Source organism: Pseudopipra pipra, chromosome 16 (genome assembly GCF_036250125.1).
Source record: "Pseudopipra pipra isolate bDixPip1 chromosome 16, bDixPip1.hap1, whole genome shotgun sequence".
NCBI classification, from domain to species: domain Eukaryota; kingdom Metazoa; phylum Chordata; class Aves; order Passeriformes; family Pipridae; genus Pseudopipra; species Pseudopipra pipra.
Window position 1 is genome coordinate 14,855,491 of NC_087564.1, and position 19,166 is coordinate 14,874,656.

The following is a 19,166-nucleotide window of genomic DNA, read 5'->3' on the forward strand; positions in this document are numbered from 1 at the left end:
TGAAGGGAAGATGCACAAAAAAAGGAGGGAAACAAAGGGTGTCATTCCAGTGGCTTCCCCAGTGCAGACACCCCCCACAGCTGCTATTTAATTGGAGGGATGGCTGCAATATTTGCAGATGGGAAAAGGATTTTTTTATCTCTGCTGGGGCTGAATCTCCTTTTCCAACACTCTGGAAGGCACGTGGTGCCAGCAGTGGCACAGGCCTGGCAGGCAGAGCTGTAGCCGGGGCATGAGGCACATCCCAAACGCTGATGCTCCACCAGGGACATCCACTGCTCTTCCCAGAGAGTGCAGGACCCCGGGGGAAAACGATCCTTGTCTTTCTGTGGATTTGGAGCCAACTGTCCCAGGGCAAAGTGTCTCCTGCAGAGGTTGTGCCGCAGCCGGGGGTCCCTGTGCCCTGCCCAGAGCCCAGTGGAGCCCCGGGATCCCTCCAGGGAGCCGATGGGCACAGGGGACACCAGGGGGCCTCCAGGGCACCGGGAGGTTTCATCCCTTTTATTTTCTGAATCAAAATGACATTGAAGACAGAGATCTGTGCAAGGGCGAGAGTGCCCTCTGTTGTCACCAGCACCTTCCTTGTGCTGAGGGCTCCAAACACAAGGTGTGCCCTCACAGCCTTTCCTTTTCCCTTTCCCCTCCTTGTTACACAGTGATGGCAACCCCCAAAATTCACCCTAATTCCAGGAGCAGCTGAATCTCCTCAGGTGCCAATTAAACAGGTGATGATGCAGCAGCTGCATTTCATCAGCACCTGCTCTGTTACAAGACTGAAGTCACACGAGTGGCCTTAAAAATGAACATTTGAGTGTAAGAACAAAGTGAGGTGCAAAATGGGCTGAATTGAGCGACTTTAACCCCGTGGAGGCTGCAGGGCCGAGTCCCCCCAGGGGCTCTCTGGGTCCCAGGGCAAACGTGGTGGGGGCAATACAGAGCCTCCCCTTGGCTTCCACCACTTGCTGGGCTGAAATCCTCCAGAGATCCTCCTGGATTTCCAAAACAAGCAGGAAAATGTGTTATTATGGGCATGGACCAGTCAGAAATGCGGAGCCCCAGGCCCAGGGGTTGCAGTGAGGGGGGGGACCAGTGTCTTCTGCTGTGTCTACAGTGAGGACTAGAAGAAATGGCCTAAAGATCAGACAGAGAAGATTCAGACGTTAGAAGAATTCTTTGCACTGTTTGGGTGCTCAGGAATTGGAAGGGGATGCCCAGGGAGGTGGTGGAGTCCCCATCCCTGGAGGTGCTTAAGAAGTCTCTGGATCTGGCACTGGATGATGTGGTTTAGGGTTTTAGGGCTTACAGCGACACTGGTACATTGACAGTTGGGTTTGTTAGTCTTAAAGGTCTATGATTCCAGGATTCCAGGATGCTATGATTCCATGGGAAACCCATGATTCCACGAGGCCCGCCCGCCGCCATGACACCCCACCCCACCCTTGTGTCCCCGTCGCCATGGCAACAAGCCGCGCGGGGGGCGGGCGCAGGCGGCGGCATTCCCCAATCAGAGGCGCCCTCAGGGCGTATCCTCGCTGCGATTGGTTACCACAGATGTCCGTTAAATCGCGGCGCCGGCTCCTCATTGGTGGCGCCCGTTGCCGCGGTGACGGGCGGACGCCGAGCGGGAGGCGGGAGCGCCCGGCGAGGCTCCGCCATGTCCGCCATGGCTCTCCCCGAGGAGCCGGTGCCGCCGGCCGTGCCCTCCTGCCCCCTGCCCGGCAAGATCTGCGATGTGGTCCGCGACGAGAGGCCCGGCTCGTGCTGCGGCATGGCCATGGCCGGCTTCCGCACCTCCAAGTACCAGCTGCCCGAGTGGCACCGCAGGAACGCCCGGGTCTACAACCGGGCGTACACCGTGGGCGAGGAGTCGGAGCGCGACCTGGCCGAGTCCAAGCACCTCACCAGACATGCGGCCGCCTGCGCCCAGAGGGCACAGGAGTACTCCAAAACCACCCTGGCCCAGCGCCTGCAGGACATCCACTTCTGGAGGGTGGAGCTGCAGAAGGAGGTCATGGAGCTGGACGCCGAGACCAACCTGCTGGCGGCGCAGAAGCTGCGGCTGGAGCGGACCCTCGACGCCACCGAGGTGCCCTACGGGGTGGTCACCGATAACCTGCAGTGCCGGGAGAGGAGGCAGCCCCCGGACCTGGTCATTGATGAGGTGGAGAGGCAGCTGCTGAAGGTGAGAAGGACCTTAAAGTCGGTGGCAGCCCCCAACCACTGCTCTGGTCTGTGAAACGCGGAGCAGCTCGGGCAGCAGGTGAAGGTTCTTCTGCAATGCCGAGGCCCAGTGACCCTCCTGGACTGTGTCTTGTCACTCCAAGTGTTAAGAAGGATTGTTTAAAGTCCTTCCTCTATTTAAAAAGTGTTTGAAATCACAGGAGTGTGGCTAGAGCAGATCCCTCTGAATGCTCCTCTGAACGTGGACCTTCTCCCAGGAACCAGCCCCAGGTTGTCCCGTGGTGTCCCAATCCAGGGACTTGGATCAAAGCATTTCATCTCCATCCCGGTGCCACAGCTCCTCCAGCCAAACAACCTGACTTTTGAACTCTTCTCAGAGCTAAGAAAAATCATTTATTAGGAAAATTCCTCCTCATCTCCTCCTGCTTGTTCCCCCTGGCAGCCCTGGACTGCCATTAATTAGGAGAAGCTCAGTTTTAAATGTCAGATTTGAATATCTCCTCAACAGGGAATCCATTTTTCAGTTATATTTTGAGTCATTTCATGAGAGAATTTGTTCTTTTTGCATTATGTCACTCTTTCCAAGTGAGAGATCTCCATTGCTAAAGGGAGGTTTTTCCATTTAAAACTCCCAGGGAGCTGGATGTCTCTTTATTTACATGGAGACTGACTCCCCACCTCAAAATAATTTCAATTATTATAAATGTAACCCTTTAAACCCCTTTTGAATTTTTAATTTAACAACTCACCCGTTGCAGGTAACTTTGTAAAAGGACACCTTCAGCTGTGGTTTTATTTTAATTATGCCTCAAAAATAATGTTTTCTTTCCCATCGTGATTGTCCTTTTCCATTTGGAACCAACTGATCTTTTTTCTGGTCCCTGTTGCTTTCTTGGGATGGAGAATCTGATGCTGCAGGGACACACCCACTCATTTATTTGTCAAAACCAGGACATGGATCAGTGGAATCTGGGAATAAACTTTATTAGCAAGGAGATCCTCCCTTAGCTGTCGTTGATGTAAAGCAGAATTAATTAGGTTTGCATATGCAAAAGCTCTTTTTTTTTTTTGAGCCTCAAATATTAAATTCCTTTAAATAATCCCAAAGGAAAGGCTGGAATTTTCTGGGGTTTTATATTTATGTGGAATCCCCAGGTCAGTGATCGTTGATGGTTTATCCCTAAAGCAGCTTTATGGGGTCAAAAATGAGCACCAGGTACTTTTTGTTCGACAAGAGATTATGACAAGAAGGAGATTTTTCATTTTGGCTACATTTGTGTTGGATTAAACATTCCAGTTTGAGGTGAAACACCTTCCACTAGCCCAGGTTGCTCCAACCTTGGCCTTGGACACTTCCAGGGATGGAGCAGCCACAGCTTCCCTGGGCATCCTGTGCCTTCCATGATATGGCAGAACATAAAGTTTTCCAGCAAATACCCAGGCAATATGAAAATAACAAATTCCCAGGCTTTAGAAGCATTCCAGGTATTGCTGCTGCCTTAGACTTAGAGCTGAGTTCCCTCAGGATCTGCTGATTCCTCAAAAAAAAAAAATCAGAATAAGTTAAGAGCAGGTGAGAAAATTTCAGTGTTTATCCAGTTTTATTGATTTATCCACCACCACTGAAATCAAATTCCTTGGCAGGATGGTGTGTCCTGCTCTGGATGTCACAGAAATATCCATATTTTTATTTAGGAAGCTGATCTTATCAGGAATATCCGGGATCTTTTGAAAAGAACTATAATCCAAGCCACCAACCAGATCCGGTAGGACATTTTCCCTGCTACTTTAGCAGCTGATTTCTGGAGCCATAATAATTCCTGGGACATGGGAATAGTGGATAAAGACCTCACCAGTGCTTATGGGCTGTGGGAATTCCATTTAAACTTGGAAAAGGCAGTGATGAAACTCGAGGATTTTCAAGTAGAATAAAGTAGATTTGGATTTCCAGGCCTGGTTTCCAACGTGGGGTTGATTTTTTCCAACACTAAATTCCGGTGCTATAAAAGTATTCCCTGGATGATTCTTGCACCTTGTGATGGATTTCTGTTACTGGCTGCTTTAAAGGAATTTCACCTTTTCCAAATGAATTTTTTGCCACCAGGTGTCAGTGTGAACTTTAAATCTGTCCCAGCAGGGGTGTTCGCTGCCTTTCCAAAGGATTATTTGCTTGGAATTTCTAACAAACCCTTTGGAAAGATGTTACCTGACCCCTTAAGATGCATCAATATAATGGACCCGACTGCTGGAAACCTTGAGATTTTAACTTTAAATTTTTTTTAATCTGCTCCTATTCTACCAGATAAAATAAAATATTGCTTTTGAAAAGAATGGCTATAAATGCAAAATATTATAAATTAATTCTGTTACATCAATTAGAGGACGAGAGGAGCCTATTTGGCTTTTTGTAATTCTTGTAAAATCATTTTAGTCCCATTTAGTCCCATTTTAGTCCCGTTTTCCGGTATATGAATTCCTTGGGTGAGAGTGACATCTGCTGTCCCCAGCTGATAACGACCCGCAGGCTTTGGGAATGGAAATGTTAATTAATTGGGTGATGTGTGACTCTAATTGGCGACAGAGCAGCATTTGAATCTGAATATCACTGGACTTGTATCTTCCAAGGACAAACTGCACGGAAGGCTGGGTAGGAGGGCTCAGGGAATGTGTGGGATCACTTTGGGGAGGTCTGGAGTTTGAGATATGCTCAGTAGATTGGTGAAAAGGGAGGATGAGTCTTCCACTGGTATTCCCTGATGTCTAACCATGGGAGGAATATTGGGAAAACCTGCCTGTTCTCTCCATGACTGCAGCTGCCCCACTGCTGAAAAAAACTGATAAATTTGAGGATTATTGTGTAAAATCCCAAGTGCAACCACTCCTTTGTCTCAGGGGATGAGCTCTGAGCCTTCAGCAGGTTCAGAGTTGGACTGGAGGTCTGGGATAGTGGAACCAAGGAATGGGTTGGGTTGGGAAGGACCTCCAGGACCATCCAGTGCCACCCCCTGCCATGGACAAGGACACCTCCCACTAGACCAGGTTGCTCCAACCTGGCCTTGGACACTTGCAGGGATGGGGCAGCCACAGCTTCTCTGGGCAACCTGTGTCAGGGCCTCCCCACCCTCCCAGGGAAGGATTTTTTCCCAATATCCCACCTAAATCAGGCTTAGTGTCCTTCTAGGAGCTGCTTGTGGGATTGGGAGGATTTTAGAGACAAAAAGGAAGTTTTCTGGTGACACAAAGGCCCAAAGCTGAGCTTCCAAGTGCCTGTGCTGGGTCTGGGGGTTGGGTTGTTCCCCACTAACAATGTGTGGGTTTACCTTTTCAGCTCCAATCGGATTCAGAAGGAGTTTTGTGAGCTGGACTGGTCGGACAAGGTGGAGACCTATCACATAGATGACAAATGTGTGACCTACAACAACGACAGCACCAACATCCAGTTCCACCCCAGCTCCGTCAAGTTCGAGGAGAAGTGAGTGATTCCTGTCAGTTATTCCTCCTGGAATAACCCTAGGAAAATACAACATCCTTGGAGGCACTGCAGGCTGACACTGATGGGAATTAAAGGGGGGATTCTGCTTCCTTGGACACAGAAAATAGGTTTAAAACAGCTCCACAGAGAGCAGAGTTAATGCCACCACCCCTGATGGCAAAGCTGGCCATGCACAGGCAAGCTGAGCTTGGAGGGTTTTTTTTTGGAAATAATTGGCTTTGTACTGCTGAAGGCTGATCTAAATCCTGTTGGGACTTGCTGTTTGACATTGGAAGGCAAGTCATTCCTTTGGGAAAGGCCAGTGCTACTTCCTGCACACAGACAGGAGCGGTGGAACATCAGCCTTGGGGCTTCCCCCTCCCTTCTCAGGGATGTCCTGTCTCAAGGGCTGTGGTTCCTTCTGCTGCTCCACATGGCCAAGTGTAACCAGGCATCATGGAATCATGGAATGGTTTGGGTTGGAAGGGAGCTTAAATTCATCCCATTCCACCCCCCTGCCATGGGCAGGGACACCTCCCAATAGCCCAGGTTGCTCCAAGCTCTGTCCAACCTGGCCTTGGACACTTCCAGGGATCCAGGGGCAGCCACAGCTTCTCTGGGCAACCTGTGCCAGGGCCTCCCCATCCTCACAGGGAACCATTTCTTCCCAATATCTCACCTAAATATCCCCTCTGTCACTTTGAAGCCATTCCCCCTGTCCTGTCCCTCCATCCTTTGTCCCAAGTGGCTCTCCAGCTCTCTTGGAGCCCCTTTAGGCACTGGAAAGGGCTCCAAGGTCTCCCTGGAGCCTTCTTTCCTCCAGGTTGAATATCCCACCTCTCTCAGCCTGTCAAGATCTTGTATCTTTTATTTCAAAGTAGACACAGACTTTAAATCTTCACTATATTGATGTGTTTATTTGCTGTGACTGAACTGTTGGTGATGCACAAAGTGTGTGTCTGTTTTTTGATCTTCAGCAGTGTCAGCTAAAGATGGAAGAGCTTTGGTTGATTTTGTGTCATTCATGGCTGCCCTCAGAAGCCACAGGAACGAGAGATTATTAATTTGTTAAAGGATTAGTCTTCTCCCTTCATGGCAAGTCTACACTGCAAGCAATGACGCAGAGGTTGACAGCACTTTTGCAGGGAGAGAACCAGCTTCAGGTTGTCTTCTGGAGGGCAAGATTCCCATGTTATTCCCATTTTTCTCTTCTTCCAGCGCCTCCACACCCAAGACCTGGGCCCAGTTCAGCCATGACAACATTTACAGTGCAGAACAGGAAAAATTGGCCTCTGTGCAGCTCCGCTCCCTCATCAACAACATCATCCACGACGTGTCCGAGGACCTGCGGATGCAGCGGGCGGCCGTCAACGAGGCCTTCGACAACCACTGCAGGGAGCTGGATGATGCCAAGCTCAGGCTGGAGCAGCACCTGGCAAAGGTGAGTCCTTCTGAGAAGGTCACAGCAGATTTGTCTTCTCAAATGTCTCAGTCCCAGTCGGGTGTCGAACACTTTTTTGCCAGCTCAGGGTCTGGGAAGAGCCTTCGGAGCTGGGTTGGGACTCTGGTTCTGCTCTTTCTGCTTTTGTTGGGATGGACTTAAACTTGAGGAAAATGAAACACTTCCATCCATGCCTGGGCTGAACTAAAACCTCCAAGTGTGGAGCTCTCTTTGGAGGATTCCCAGGGTTCTGGGTTTTGGGGAATGCCAGCCATCGCTGTGGTGGTGGCAGCAGGTCCTGCCAAGGGGTGTCCTCAGCCTCTTCCCCTTTTCCAGCTTGGAGCTGCTCCTTGTTTCCTGTCAGGCCATTGCAAGTGTGGAAAAAATAGTCAGTCCTTGGGACCTGGTGGCCCTTCCTGGAGGGAGGATGTGTTGTCCCCCCATGTGAGGCATGAAGAGGTTTTGAACAGGCTGCAGAGAATTTTCTGCTGTTTCTCCAATGTGATTCTCAGTGTAATAATGAGAATAAAGAGCTCCAAACCACCTTAATACTTTTATTTCTTCTATGAATAAGGTGTGTCTTCAGCCTCTTCCCCTTCTCCAACATGGAGCAGCTCCTTGTTTTGTGTTAGGCCCTTGCAAGTGTGGAAAAATAGTCCTTCCTTGGCCCTGCTTGGTGGTGACAGCTGAGCAGGTTTTATGTTTTCCACCCGTGTCAGTGGTCGTGAGGGAGAAGGGGGTTGGGATTTCCTGTCTTTCTCATTTCCCTCAGAAATCCCTGCCTTTCCAAGCTGATCAGCAGCTCTCAATCTCATTCAAAATAACCTGATTTTTTTTTCTTGGAGGAAATTTACAATTAAAATCAAATTAAGTTAAGATTTACAATAAAAGCACTTCCTGGAGGTGGGATGGGTCGTCATCCCACGGGAGACATGGGAGAGGTTTTGAACAGGCTGCAGAATATTTTCTGCTGCTTTTCAGACCCAAGATATAATAGTAAAAATAAAGAGGTCCAAACCACCTTTGTACTTTAATTTCTCCTAAATTCTGACCAAATATGAGGTCAGAACTGCAACAGCCTCACCAGGCCCATGAGCAGATGTTTATCCATGCTCAGGGAAAATATCATTTTTTTAACCAGTACTTTTCCTTGGGTGTCCTCAGATCCTCAAGGACATTGGAGATGAGGAAACCAACATTGTTGCTCTCAAAAAAGCCATCAGGGACAAGGAAACCCACCTGAAAGTGGCTCAGACCAGGCTCTATGACAGGTCCTTCAGGCCCAACATCGAGCTCTGCAAGGATGAACCACAGTTCAGGTAATTAAACAACTTCTCCAAGTGCCTTTTCTATCCCAAAGGGACAGTTTGTCCACTTTTTGTTGGTAACACACAACCTTTAGCTTTTCTTACTCAGTTTGGTTCTGATATAAGTCACAAATAATTCAACAGACTGAAATCCCTGTCAGGAATATTTTATTTATTCTCTATCTCTTGAGTTTTATACCAGAGAGCAGAGCTCCAAACCCAGGTTTAACAAAATTCTGATTCACTCCAAACTGGGTGACTTATTCAACAATTATTGCCCTCTAATTCCTGGTACAATCCTAGAGGGTGGATAATTCCACCCTGCTTGGCAACAAAAGACATTCTTGGTACTGCCTGAATGAATTCCTGGTACTCCCTAAATCACTTCTGGGTACTACCTAAATCACAGGAGGCTGGGAAAGTGAGCTCTGCTTTCCTTGGACTTCTCTGAGCTCCTTTCTGAGGAATTGTGAGGAATTCTGAGGAATTCCAGAGCTGCTGATCTTTATTCCCATCCCAGCTGACCTCTCTTCGAGCGCCTCGTTCTCCTCCTCATTCCCTCCTGTCGTTCCCTCCAGGTTGGTGAGTGAAGTGGAAGAACTCACGGTGTTCCTTGAAGCCCTGAAGAGAAAACTGATGGAATCTGAGCAGTGCCTGAAAAACCTGGAGGAGACAAGGATGAAGCTGGAGAAGGAAATAGCTGTGAAGGCCAACAGCATTTTTATTGACAGGGAGAAGTGCATGACCTTCCGGGTCCGCTACCCCGTGGATCTGGAAGTAGCCAGTTACAAACAGTGATTTCTGTCCTAACTCTGCAAATATGGGGGAAAAATAGAACTCCTTCTTTTCTGTTAAGCCCTTGGCAAGTGTGGAAAAAAAGCCTAGAGTCTTTCATATAAATATAAAATAAATGGATATTATTACTCGCAGAATTGCTGCATTCCCTGTGTTTTTGACTTGTGTTATAATTAATGTATCATGGTGGACTTTGAGTCTTCCCTTCTGCAAAACCTATTTACAGTGAATTTAAAACAGCTTAAAGGTAATTCATTTCTTCTGCAATATATCTATATCATAGGTGTAGAGTATTTTACACTTGGAGGTTTCACCCTAATATGTCGAGGGAATATATCTTGTGAATAATAACAGTATACCCAGGGGGAGACAGAACATTTCTAGCTTGAAATGAGAGCAAGAAAACTGAGGATCCCACCAGCAGCAAGGAAAAAAGGGACAGACTTCAGGCTGCTCAAACATTCTTAATAAACCCCCCCAAATTTGCCCAAGTGACAATTGGTCTGTTGGCAAAACCACTCCCTGCTGAAATGTGGTCAAGGATTTTGAACCTTCAAGTCAATAAATTTAAGCTTTTTCAGGAAAAAAAAACCCAACTAACCAGCTTGGGAATTTGACCCTGACTTTTAAACTTCAGCACTTGCACGTGGAATTGGGCTCCTGACGTGTTCCAGCTATTCCCTGGAAGCAGGGAATGGGGTTATTACCCCTAATGGAGAACACAACAGCTCCACCTCCCCCAGCAGAGCACCAAAGCAAATGTCACTCGGCCATTAGCTTAGTGGGGCACTTGGTTAAATGTGTGCCACGTCAAAAAAGGGGCACAGATGACTCAGAACAGAATTTCCGTTATGGTTTCCTGCATTACAGGTGTTTTTTTTTACTGTTAAAAAGCAGCTGGTCAAAGAGATTAAAAAAATCTCCAAGGCCAAACACCCACAAAAACCCCAGGCCAGGGACCTTTGTGGCCAGCCCTGGGAGGCAGAGCAGGGCCCATTAAGCTGAGCTGTTTGTCCCCCAAATATGTGTCCAGGACATATTTGTGTCCTGTTCACTCAGGATGTGCAGAGCACTCCCCAGCAATTGCCCTCCTGCTAAAAGCTGCTCCCATTCCTACAAAAACAGGCTGTGGCACTCGAGGCTCCTGACCCAAACCTCTCTTTTAACAACCTTTGGGCTCCAAAATTCTGATTTTTCTATTTTTTTTCTTTTAAATAGATTTGCTCTTCATGGTTACATTTTTATAGGCCAGATGTTGGATCCTTGTTAGAGAGAAATCACAGAACCCAAATGTTTTGGGTTGGAGGGATCATCTCCTTCTACTCCCTTCCACACCTTCCACTAGGCCAGGCTGGTCCCAGCCCCGTCCAACCTGGACTTAAACACTTCCAGGGATGAGGAATCTTCTCTGGGCAACCTGTTCCTCCTCCTGCAAGTGTCTGGGTGTCCTGGGCAGCTTCATGGGCCCTGCTCTGCCTCACAGGGCTGGGCACGAAGGTCCCTGGCCTGGGGTTTTTGTGGGTGTTTGGCCTTGGAGGTTTTTTTTCCTCTCTTTGACCAGCTGCTTTTTAACAGTAAAAAATAAACCCCTGTAATGCAGGAAACCATAACAGAAATTCTGTTCTGTGTCATCTCTGCCCCTTTTTTGTCGTGGGGCCCATCTGGTGGAGATGGAGCCCTCAGAGTGGTCCCTGAGCTGCCCCCTTGGGCCACCCACCCTGGCTGTGGGTGATCCATGAGCAGAGCAGGATCACCCACGGAATAAGTTGAAATCCACCCCTCTTTGGCCGTATTTCCACCTCATCCCCTTCTCCTATCCCCATGAAGTGCTTTGTTGAGATGTGGGCTCGTGATTAAGGATCCTTGTGAGCAGCAGATCGTTTTTAGGATTGCTGCAGTGGAGGAGCTCTTGTCAGGAGAGGCTCTTAAAACCCAAATGGGTTCAAGTGTGCAAGAGATGAAAGCAGAGCTGCCACCACCCACCTCGCTCTGCAAAGTCCAATTTATTTGCACAAAAGCCAGTTTGGTTGTAAAACTGTTCCGTGCTTTCTGTGGAAACCTGGGAGACTTTGCCTGTTCAAAGAGGTCACTTGTGTGGAAACCTGGCAGCAGATTATCCTTCAAAGTCAACCAAAGGCTGCTGCCAAAAAATCAGGGAGCTGGCAGGTTTGTTGTAGTGTCTACATGTCTGAGAAACACAGCAAACAGCTTTTTGCACTTGCAGCAGAGGATTCCTGGTTGTCTCTACCAGCTTAAAGAGCTGCTCATCACCACTAACTGAACTCTTCAAATTGGCATCACAACGTTGGGTTTTTGGGTGCAAAAAGGCAGCTGGCCCTGGGGATACTTATGTAGCCACTCACACCCTGCAGGGCCACCAAATTTTGGCCTTTCTTTGGACCAGCTCCTGGCTAAACCCTGCTGAAATCATTTAGGATTTCTAATTGCGTGGTAAAAGTTTTTCCAGAACTTGTTCACACCTTGCCCCTGGAATCAGGCAGGTCCCAGGCTGAGCCACCGCCTGGTTTGTCACAAATGTCACCTCCTGATGTTTTCAGGGCTGAACTTTGGTGCTGAGGAAAAGGAAAATCCTCAGGAGAACATCCTGCAGAAACAGGAGCCTCCAGCCTTTGGGATGACACACAGGCAGCCTCCTAATTCTGTGTTTGTGTGAAAACACATCCCATAGTTTTTCCCCTAAACCAACATTTCAATTAAAAGGATTCAGCCTCCCACCCCCAAACAGCTCCAAATTCCAGCTGACTCTTTAATCAAAGCTCTTGCAAACACAGTTTCTGCTCCTTGTGCCAGCTCTGATTCCTGACGTGTCCTCGCTGGGGTGAACCAGGAGTTTTGTGGGAAAAATCCACTTCCAGCCCAATTTCCCTGGTGACCAACCTGGTGCAAATCTCCTTGGGACAACAAGGGGAACCAGGACAAAGATGGGAGGGCTCTGGTGTGATGGAACAAACACACAGACCCCTTGTGCTGATGCTCTCACTCGGTGTCTCCTCAGAAAAACGTGATACTGGGGGGAAGAATGGTGCTTTTCTCCCCTTTTTTTTATTCTGAAATGTGTGGAATATCAACCAGAAATGCCCAAAGGACCATCTCTTGAATGTTGTTATCATTGCTGTGGAATTGCAATCATGTCCTGAAGGTCAAGAACAATCAAAGGATGTTCTGCAGCAAAGGAATTGTCTGGAGCCCAGGAGCTGTCCAGGGCTGTGTTGATTTTCCATGACCTTGTCTGACCAGCTGGAAAAAGGGAATAACCTGAGGGTGAACCTCAAAACTCAAGGAGAAACCTGAAAGTGCTTCTGGCAGGTTAAAATCCTACTGGGAATGTGGATCCTCCTGCTTGGAGCCCTTCCTGCTTGGCTTCTTCCACCTCTTGGGCTTGCTCTGGGTGTGCAGCCCCAGCTGGAGCTGGAGCTGCTCTTCCATTGGCTTCAGCCTTTGGATGCACAAATCCCACCTGGATGGATCCAGCTCTGGCATTAACAACCTGGGCCATGGGAGGTGTCCCTGCCCAGGACAGGGTTTGGAATGGGATGTGCTTTAAGGTCCCTTCCAACCCAACCCCTGGTGGGATTCCTTGATTAACACTTAGGAAATGGTTTTTAAAGAAATTATCAACCATCACAGCCAAGGGATTTCTTCCCAATATCCCATCTAAACCTACTCTCTTTTAGTTTAAAGCCATTAATATATAATATAAAATATATAATAGGTCACATCCATGATACATAAGTATTATATATTGTGTGAGTATCTATGAATATGACTAAAATCTAAGCCCTCAGCTACTGCTGGAGCAAAATCTATCGAGGTGCTGGAGGTTAAAACCTTTTCCTTCTGCTCCACATTGTATTTAATAGATCATGACATTGAAAAGAGATTAAGGAATGACTGAAAAGGGAAAAACCAACCCCAATCCATCTTTGCACTGAAAGCAAAATCCCAGCACTGCTCCCCTTGACATCCATGTCATTGGAGGCTTTTAATTGTTCTCCTCTGACATTTCAATTATATGTTTGCTGTAAATAAATGTCAGTTTGGGGCCTGCCTAGAATAGGAGTTTTGTAGGGACTGTCTTCAAACTCTCATTACTCCCCCGTGATGTACCAGCCCTGCTTCCATCTCTCTGTGCTGCCAGTCAGGTTTTTCCAGAGGCAAAGGAGATTTCCAAGTGCTCACAGCCTGGTTTTCTTCTAGGAAAAAAATAAATATGTGTTTAAATCAAAATCACTCTGAATGTCCTTCACAGTCTGACCTGGTAACTGCAAAAAAGCTGAAAATCGTCTTGCAAATGGAAGTGGGGTTTAGATAAACAGGCTTTTAATTTGGTAAATGGTTGTGAGGGAAGCAAAGAAAGATGGAGCTGGAGTTGGAACCAAATCATTCCTGTGGCTCCGGGAAGTTTGGGCAGCATTGCTCTAACCAAGAGTTGATCCTGGATCACTGGATTTACTCAAAGGATCGATTCAATTTATTATTTTCCATGCTGATAAATGCCCAGCTCCACTTTTCCCTGAAATGAAAGCTTTCCTAAATCAGGGAGAGCAGCACATCCCCCAAGGCCCCCAGCCCTGTCCCTGCCACCCTCCATCAGGGCACAGATGGGGCCTTTTCCCTCGTCCCTTTGCCTTCCCAAAGCTCCCAGTGAAGGTGCAGGGCTGGCCCAGCCCTGGATGGATTTGGGAAAGGGAAGGTTTGAGTGCAGAAACCAGCCCCTGTCGCTGTGTCCTGTCCAAACAGCTCCAGGCAGGTCCTTTGATCCTTTAATCACACTTGAAAATGCTCTTGGCTCGTCTCCAGCCCTGGGAAAAAGCACCACCACAACTGACTGATGGAGGGCAAAGAAAAGCTGTTTTCCTGCAGAAAAAGGGACATGATCTATCACAGAGATTATTTTTTACAAATCCTTTGCCTGGTGTTGATGATGCTGCTGAACAAGTGTTACATTTTTCTCCCTGACAGCTCATCATGTCAGGAGCACTCAGAGAGATGGAGCCACTGAGATCCTGCTGGCCTGGTTCCTCCATCCCATCCCGGTGGATGGAGAGGAATTAAATTAAAGAGAAACCAAACAAACACAAGAATTACAAATTTACAAGCCCAGAGGTGCTTTTTGCCTCCTGCACCCTTTTTATACTTCATTACAGATGCAAATTCACAAAAAAAAAAAAAAAAGACTCCAGGACATTTTATATCCCTTTTATCAAGAAGGATTTTCCAAACTTTTATGGTAAGACAGGGAAAACATTGCCTGAGATTTTGCCCCATCTCTCCCCTGGTTCCAATCACCAAACAACAGCAGGTGAGAAGAGGGGCCACAGCGTGGGAAACCTCTGCCTTTAATTAATAATAAGTGAAGGAAAATGAAAAAAGTGGGCTGGGAAAAAAAAGAAAACCAACAGCCAAACCCATTTGTCACCCTCTGCTGATAAGAGTTTTTTTCTTCCCAGCCTGTTTGAGAGCTGGGGGGGGAAGGGATGTTTTTCAATTCCAGTGAGATGGCTCAGCTTTTCCAGAGAATCACAGAATCCAAATGGTTTGGGTTGGAAAGGACATTAAAGCTCAGCCAGTTCCACCCTCTGCCATGGGCAGGGACATCTCCCACTAGCCCAGGTTGCTCCAACCTGGCCTTGGACACTCCACAATTAGATCATTCCAAAGCTTTCTTTATTCCAGGCTGAACAATCCCGATTTTTACCAATCCTGACCTTTTTTTGACACCCCCTCCAACCCTCACTTCAGAAAAATAATCATTTTCCAGGTGGAAATAATACCCTCTGGAAAGATCCAGGAGGAAACATCCTGACTTCTTTCCTTTTGCCCCTGCAGTCCCTCCCTCACGAATCACTCTGCCAGGGAAAGAGCAGCATTGTTTAATTTATTAATTATTTATTCATTATTAAACATTCCCATCTCAGCCTCCAGAAATAAGTGGAAGGTGTCCCTGCCCACACCAAGGAGTTGGAATTGGCTGGTCTGGAAAGTCCCTTCCAACCCAAACCATTCCATTATTCCATGATTCCCGTCCAAAATGATGGGAGGAAGCCAGAGGAACATCCCTGGGCCCCACAGGGTTCAGCCCCTTTGACTTCCCTCCCCAGCCCTTTCCCTTCCTTCCCCATGAGAGGTGACAGTTGTTTTCCCAGCTGTCCCCCAGGGAGCCACGATGTCAAACCCCCTGATTTCATTACTGGGCATAATTGATAGGGAGGTAAAACGGGATGAAAAGCAAAGTGACCAGAAATGAGATTATTTTTCAGGGTACATTTAACTCCCTGTGGCATTTGAGAGCACGAACCCTCCCCAGAAAGCAGCAGGGCCAGTTTGCCCGGGAGGTTCAGTGTTTAATTCCCAGGAAGACAGACACAATTCGTCAGATTATTGTGATTATTTTCGACCCCATCAGCAAAAGGCAGAGAGAGGAGCTTTGAGCTGGCACAGGAAAAAAAGGCACATGGGAAAAGGAATGGGAAATTGGCTGGAAAACCTGCACAGCCACAGGGATGAGCAGCTCTGGGATGGGATTTGGGCTCCAGGGCTCTCCTTGTGCCCAAGTTTTGCAGCCACAGGTAAATCTTTCCATCTGGTTGCCTCCCTTTCCAGATTTCCTTCCATTTGGAGCGTGACCTGTCGGCAGCCAAGGGCACAAAGATCCAAGGAAGCCTTTTCCAACCATCAGAGGGTGAAAATCCCCCCTGGATTCCACCAAATGAAGCCAAACCAGGCGCTCAGAGGGGCAGCACTGAACCAAATCCCTTGGAATTCCCACGGGTTTAGCTGGCTCAGGTCTTCAGCAGGAAGCTTGGAGGCTTCTCCATCCAATCCCTGACTTTTTGCTGGTGTTCCCTCAGTGTTGGCAGTGTGGGAAAACCCAAAGGGATTCAGTAGGATCAGCACTGGAAGTTGCTGCTGCCCCAGGAAAACATTCCATAGAATCACAGAATCATCAAGGCTGGAAAAGACTCTGAGGTCACAGTTGTTCCCACAACATTCCCAAGCCCCCTCCAAACCACGTCCCCAAGTGCCACATCCAGATTTGCAGGAGGATCTGAAACTCTGGAATTATTATGGACCCAAACAGCCCTTCCAGAGCATTGGAATTATCAGAACCTGCTTGAATAATCCCTTTTCCAGAGAGAACAAGGCACTTCCAGAGCAGGAATTTGAAGTAATTGCAGCTTTTTCCTTTGCAAGGCAGATGGAATTAACTCTGCACCAAAACCAGGGATTGGAATATGGATAAATATGGACAAAAATAATCCATTCCAGGAGTTAACCCTGCACCAAAACCAGGGATTGGAATATGGATAAATATGGATAAAAATAATCCATTCCATCAGAGAAACGATTAGAGCAAAGGCCACCCTGGTTTTGCCTTTCTAAAATTCAATTAAAAAACATTTAGCAGGAAGATCATTGGAATGTTTTATTAATTGCCACCTCTTGATTGTTTTACTCCTAATTTCTTTCTCATCTGAGCCACACAAGGGGGGGTTGAGGCACTGAGGCTTTTTGTGGTTCCTTTGTGAGTATTTCCAGGCAGCTGCTGAAAAACAAGTGCATTGAATAGGCTGAGCAAAAGGGTCAGTTTAATACCCAGAACAATTGAGGAGAGAATCAAAAAAGAGTCTGAAATCCAGGGAAATTTTTAGCCCATGTGCAGTAATGAGGGTTTCTGATAAAACTTCCACTCTTTTCAGGGCTGACATTTGGAAATTGAGAGGAAATCCTTCAAAAATTCAACAGAAATCAGAGAGTTTTGGGGTCTGGAAAGTAAGGGAGGGCAACAAAAATGCACATGTTTTGGTTGGGAATTGTCAGTAGAGCTTGTGAGCAATAAGATCCCAGTGGATCAGCCTTATGGATGAGCCCTTGTTGATTTTGGGCTCAGATCCCTCAGAAATAGCCAATATTTCTCCCTGGCAGGAGCCACAGCCCCAAGATCTGGGGGAACCCCCCAGGAGGGACCTCAGCAGGATCAGGATGCAAAAAGGGATGGAAAAGCCCAGGAGATTTTTTCCTTGGGAGGGGAGAAATTCAGGATCTTCCAGAAACCCTGGGAAGATCCCAAGGGACACCAGCCCAGGGGGTCTCAGCTTCAGCCTCCTACACCAGCCAGAAACCCTAAAAAAGCCTGAAAATGAGATCCTTGGATTTTTCTTGTGCTGGAGACAACTGGTTTCCTCAGGATCCACGTGGAGCACTGGAAGATGCTGCTGTCACCTCCCAAAATACAGAGGTTCCTTTCTATTTTCCTTTTTCAGAGCCATTTTGTCCCCTTTGACTTCACTTTTCAAGGGTTTGGGGCATTTAACTGGGCACAAAGTGCAACAAAGGCCCAGGTTGTAAAGATAATCTTGATTTAGAAACATTTTGGGGAAGGTTTGAAGCTCTCAGGTGGCTCCTCCACCACCCAGCCCAGCGAAACCTCCTCTTTTTTGGGGTGACTCCCATCTATTTGTTGGCACTGCACATCTCCAGCCCCATCACTCCTCCAAGCTCCAGATTTCCACCACAAACCCCACCCAATTCGATTTATAACCCTCTAAAATCAATGGAAAACCTTCCTTTGACTCCAATGATTTCAGGATCAGCTCCTAATTTCACGCTTCGTCCAAAAAAGCAGACAAAATTGACTTTAGAAAAGCTTTTTTCCTTGGAAAATTAATCTTCTTTGAGCCACTTCAAGCCTCAGAATTATTTCTAAGATGCCCCATGATAGAAATAACCGGTGTATACTTGAAAATAAAGAGCTTTGGCAGGAATCAAATCCTCCAGCCTGGCTTTTTATCATGTTTATGACCCTCTGAAGTTCTCCATCATGAACAGCAGCGCTTGGAAATGCAGGAATAAGTCACTGTCAGTGGGTTTGGAGGAGCTGAAAGATTTGCTGGGATCACACAACCCTCTGTTCAGATAAACCCTGTTTTTCTGATTCAATTACGAGGTGCACTGAGGCACTGAAAACATATTCCAAGCACCTCCAGCCAAACGGGGCAGCTCCTGCTGGAATCCCGAGTGGGTGGGATGAATCCAGGTGTCCTTTGGTGTTTGAATGGATTTACTTAATTTTAAAAAGAAAAAAAAAAGTCTTTATTGCAAAAATCAATTTGCCAGTGTAAATTCCACGGCAGGATCCAGAATCTGTGTCCATAAATAGTGAATTTGGCAAAATTCCCAAAGGGTCATGGAATCAATCACAGAAGGTCAGTCCCATTTTACCACTGGATTTTTCAGTGGAAAAGATTTCCCAGGGAAGCTGTGGCTGCCCCATCCCTGCAAGTTTCAACATTAAGATTATTCTGAGGACACACAGGAATGTCTCAGTGGAAAATAGCAATTATTCTGTGCTACAGGGCTCTCCCCATCATTACCTCTGTATAAACAGGCCTGGTAAAGCTATTTTTTTCCAGCCTGGCAAAGGGAATGAGCCCAGTTGTGGAATGCAGAGCAGGGGGGTGATGAATGACACCCGAGGTGAACCTGCCAAGGCTTCAAAGAAAACTTCCAAGGCGTTCACAAAAGGTAGAGCAGCAGCTCTTTGCTCAGCACTCTGTAATTACAAGTGATCTAAAAACTGGAAAGGCAGTGGAAGTGGAAAAAAATCCGAACTCTCTTTTGTCCTGGAAACAAAAGAACAAGGAGAAATATTTCCCTTCTCAGCTCTTTGTGGGTTCTGTGCAAGTACAGTCAGGGGGATAAAACTGAGCCCTGAGCCAAGGGCTCCTTCCTGGGCTGAGCTGGGGGGATTTGGGGCTGGCACCAGGTTGGATATTTTCAATCACACGTGTCTGAAGTGCAGCTTCATCTGTGCATCCAGGTTCCATGAGATGTGTGGATAATGGGCTGATGGGTGCAGAGGGTGCAGGAGGTCATGGAATCACACCAGATCATGGAATCCTGGAGTGGTTTGGATTGGAAGGGACCTTGAAGCCCATCCAGTTCCACC

The 19,166-nt window shown here is 47.3% G+C and overlaps 1 protein-coding gene and 1 long non-coding RNA gene across 2 annotated transcripts; one reads left to right on the forward strand and one right to left on the reverse strand.

Moving 5' to 3' along the window:
* The first annotated feature begins 1,592 nt into the window (after positions 1 to 1,592).
* TEKT4 (tektin 4) lies at positions 1,593 to 9,333 on the forward strand. Its single transcript, XM_064673356.1, has 6 exons — positions 1,593 to 2,182; positions 3,877 to 3,947; positions 5,510 to 5,653; positions 6,872 to 7,094; positions 8,259 to 8,413; positions 8,980 to 9,333. The coding sequence occupies exons 1-6, from the start codon at positions 1,655 to 1,657 to the stop codon at positions 9,197 to 9,199; spliced, it is 1,341 nt and encodes a 446-aa protein (XP_064529426.1). The 5' UTR covers positions 1,593 to 1,654; the 3' UTR covers positions 9,200 to 9,333.
* Positions 9,334 to 15,590: 6,257 nt separating this feature from the next.
* LOC135422847 (uncharacterized) lies at positions 15,591 to 16,092 on the reverse strand. Its single transcript, XR_010434613.1, has 2 exons — positions 15,939 to 16,092; positions 15,591 to 15,844 (listed from the first exon to the last, which is right to left on the reverse strand). It is a non-coding gene; the product is annotated as an uncharacterized LOC135422847 (long non-coding RNA).
* Between the last annotated feature and the right edge of the window lie 3,074 nt (positions 16,093 to 19,166).

Bases quoted from the DNA above. Each gene is read 5' to 3' on its own strand.
- TEKT4 (XM_064673356.1), top strand. From the start codon at position 1,655: ATGTCCGCCATGGCTCTCCCCGAGGAGCCGGTGCCGCCGGCCGTGCCC. The intron at 2,183-3,876 runs GTGAGAAGGACC...ATTTTTATTTAG, and splicing joins TGGAGAGGCAGCTGCTGAAG to GAAGCTGATCTTATCAGGAA. The intron at 3,948-5,509 runs GTAGGACATTTT...TTACCTTTTCAG, and splicing joins CAAGCCACCAACCAGATCCG to CTCCAATCGGATTCAGAAGG.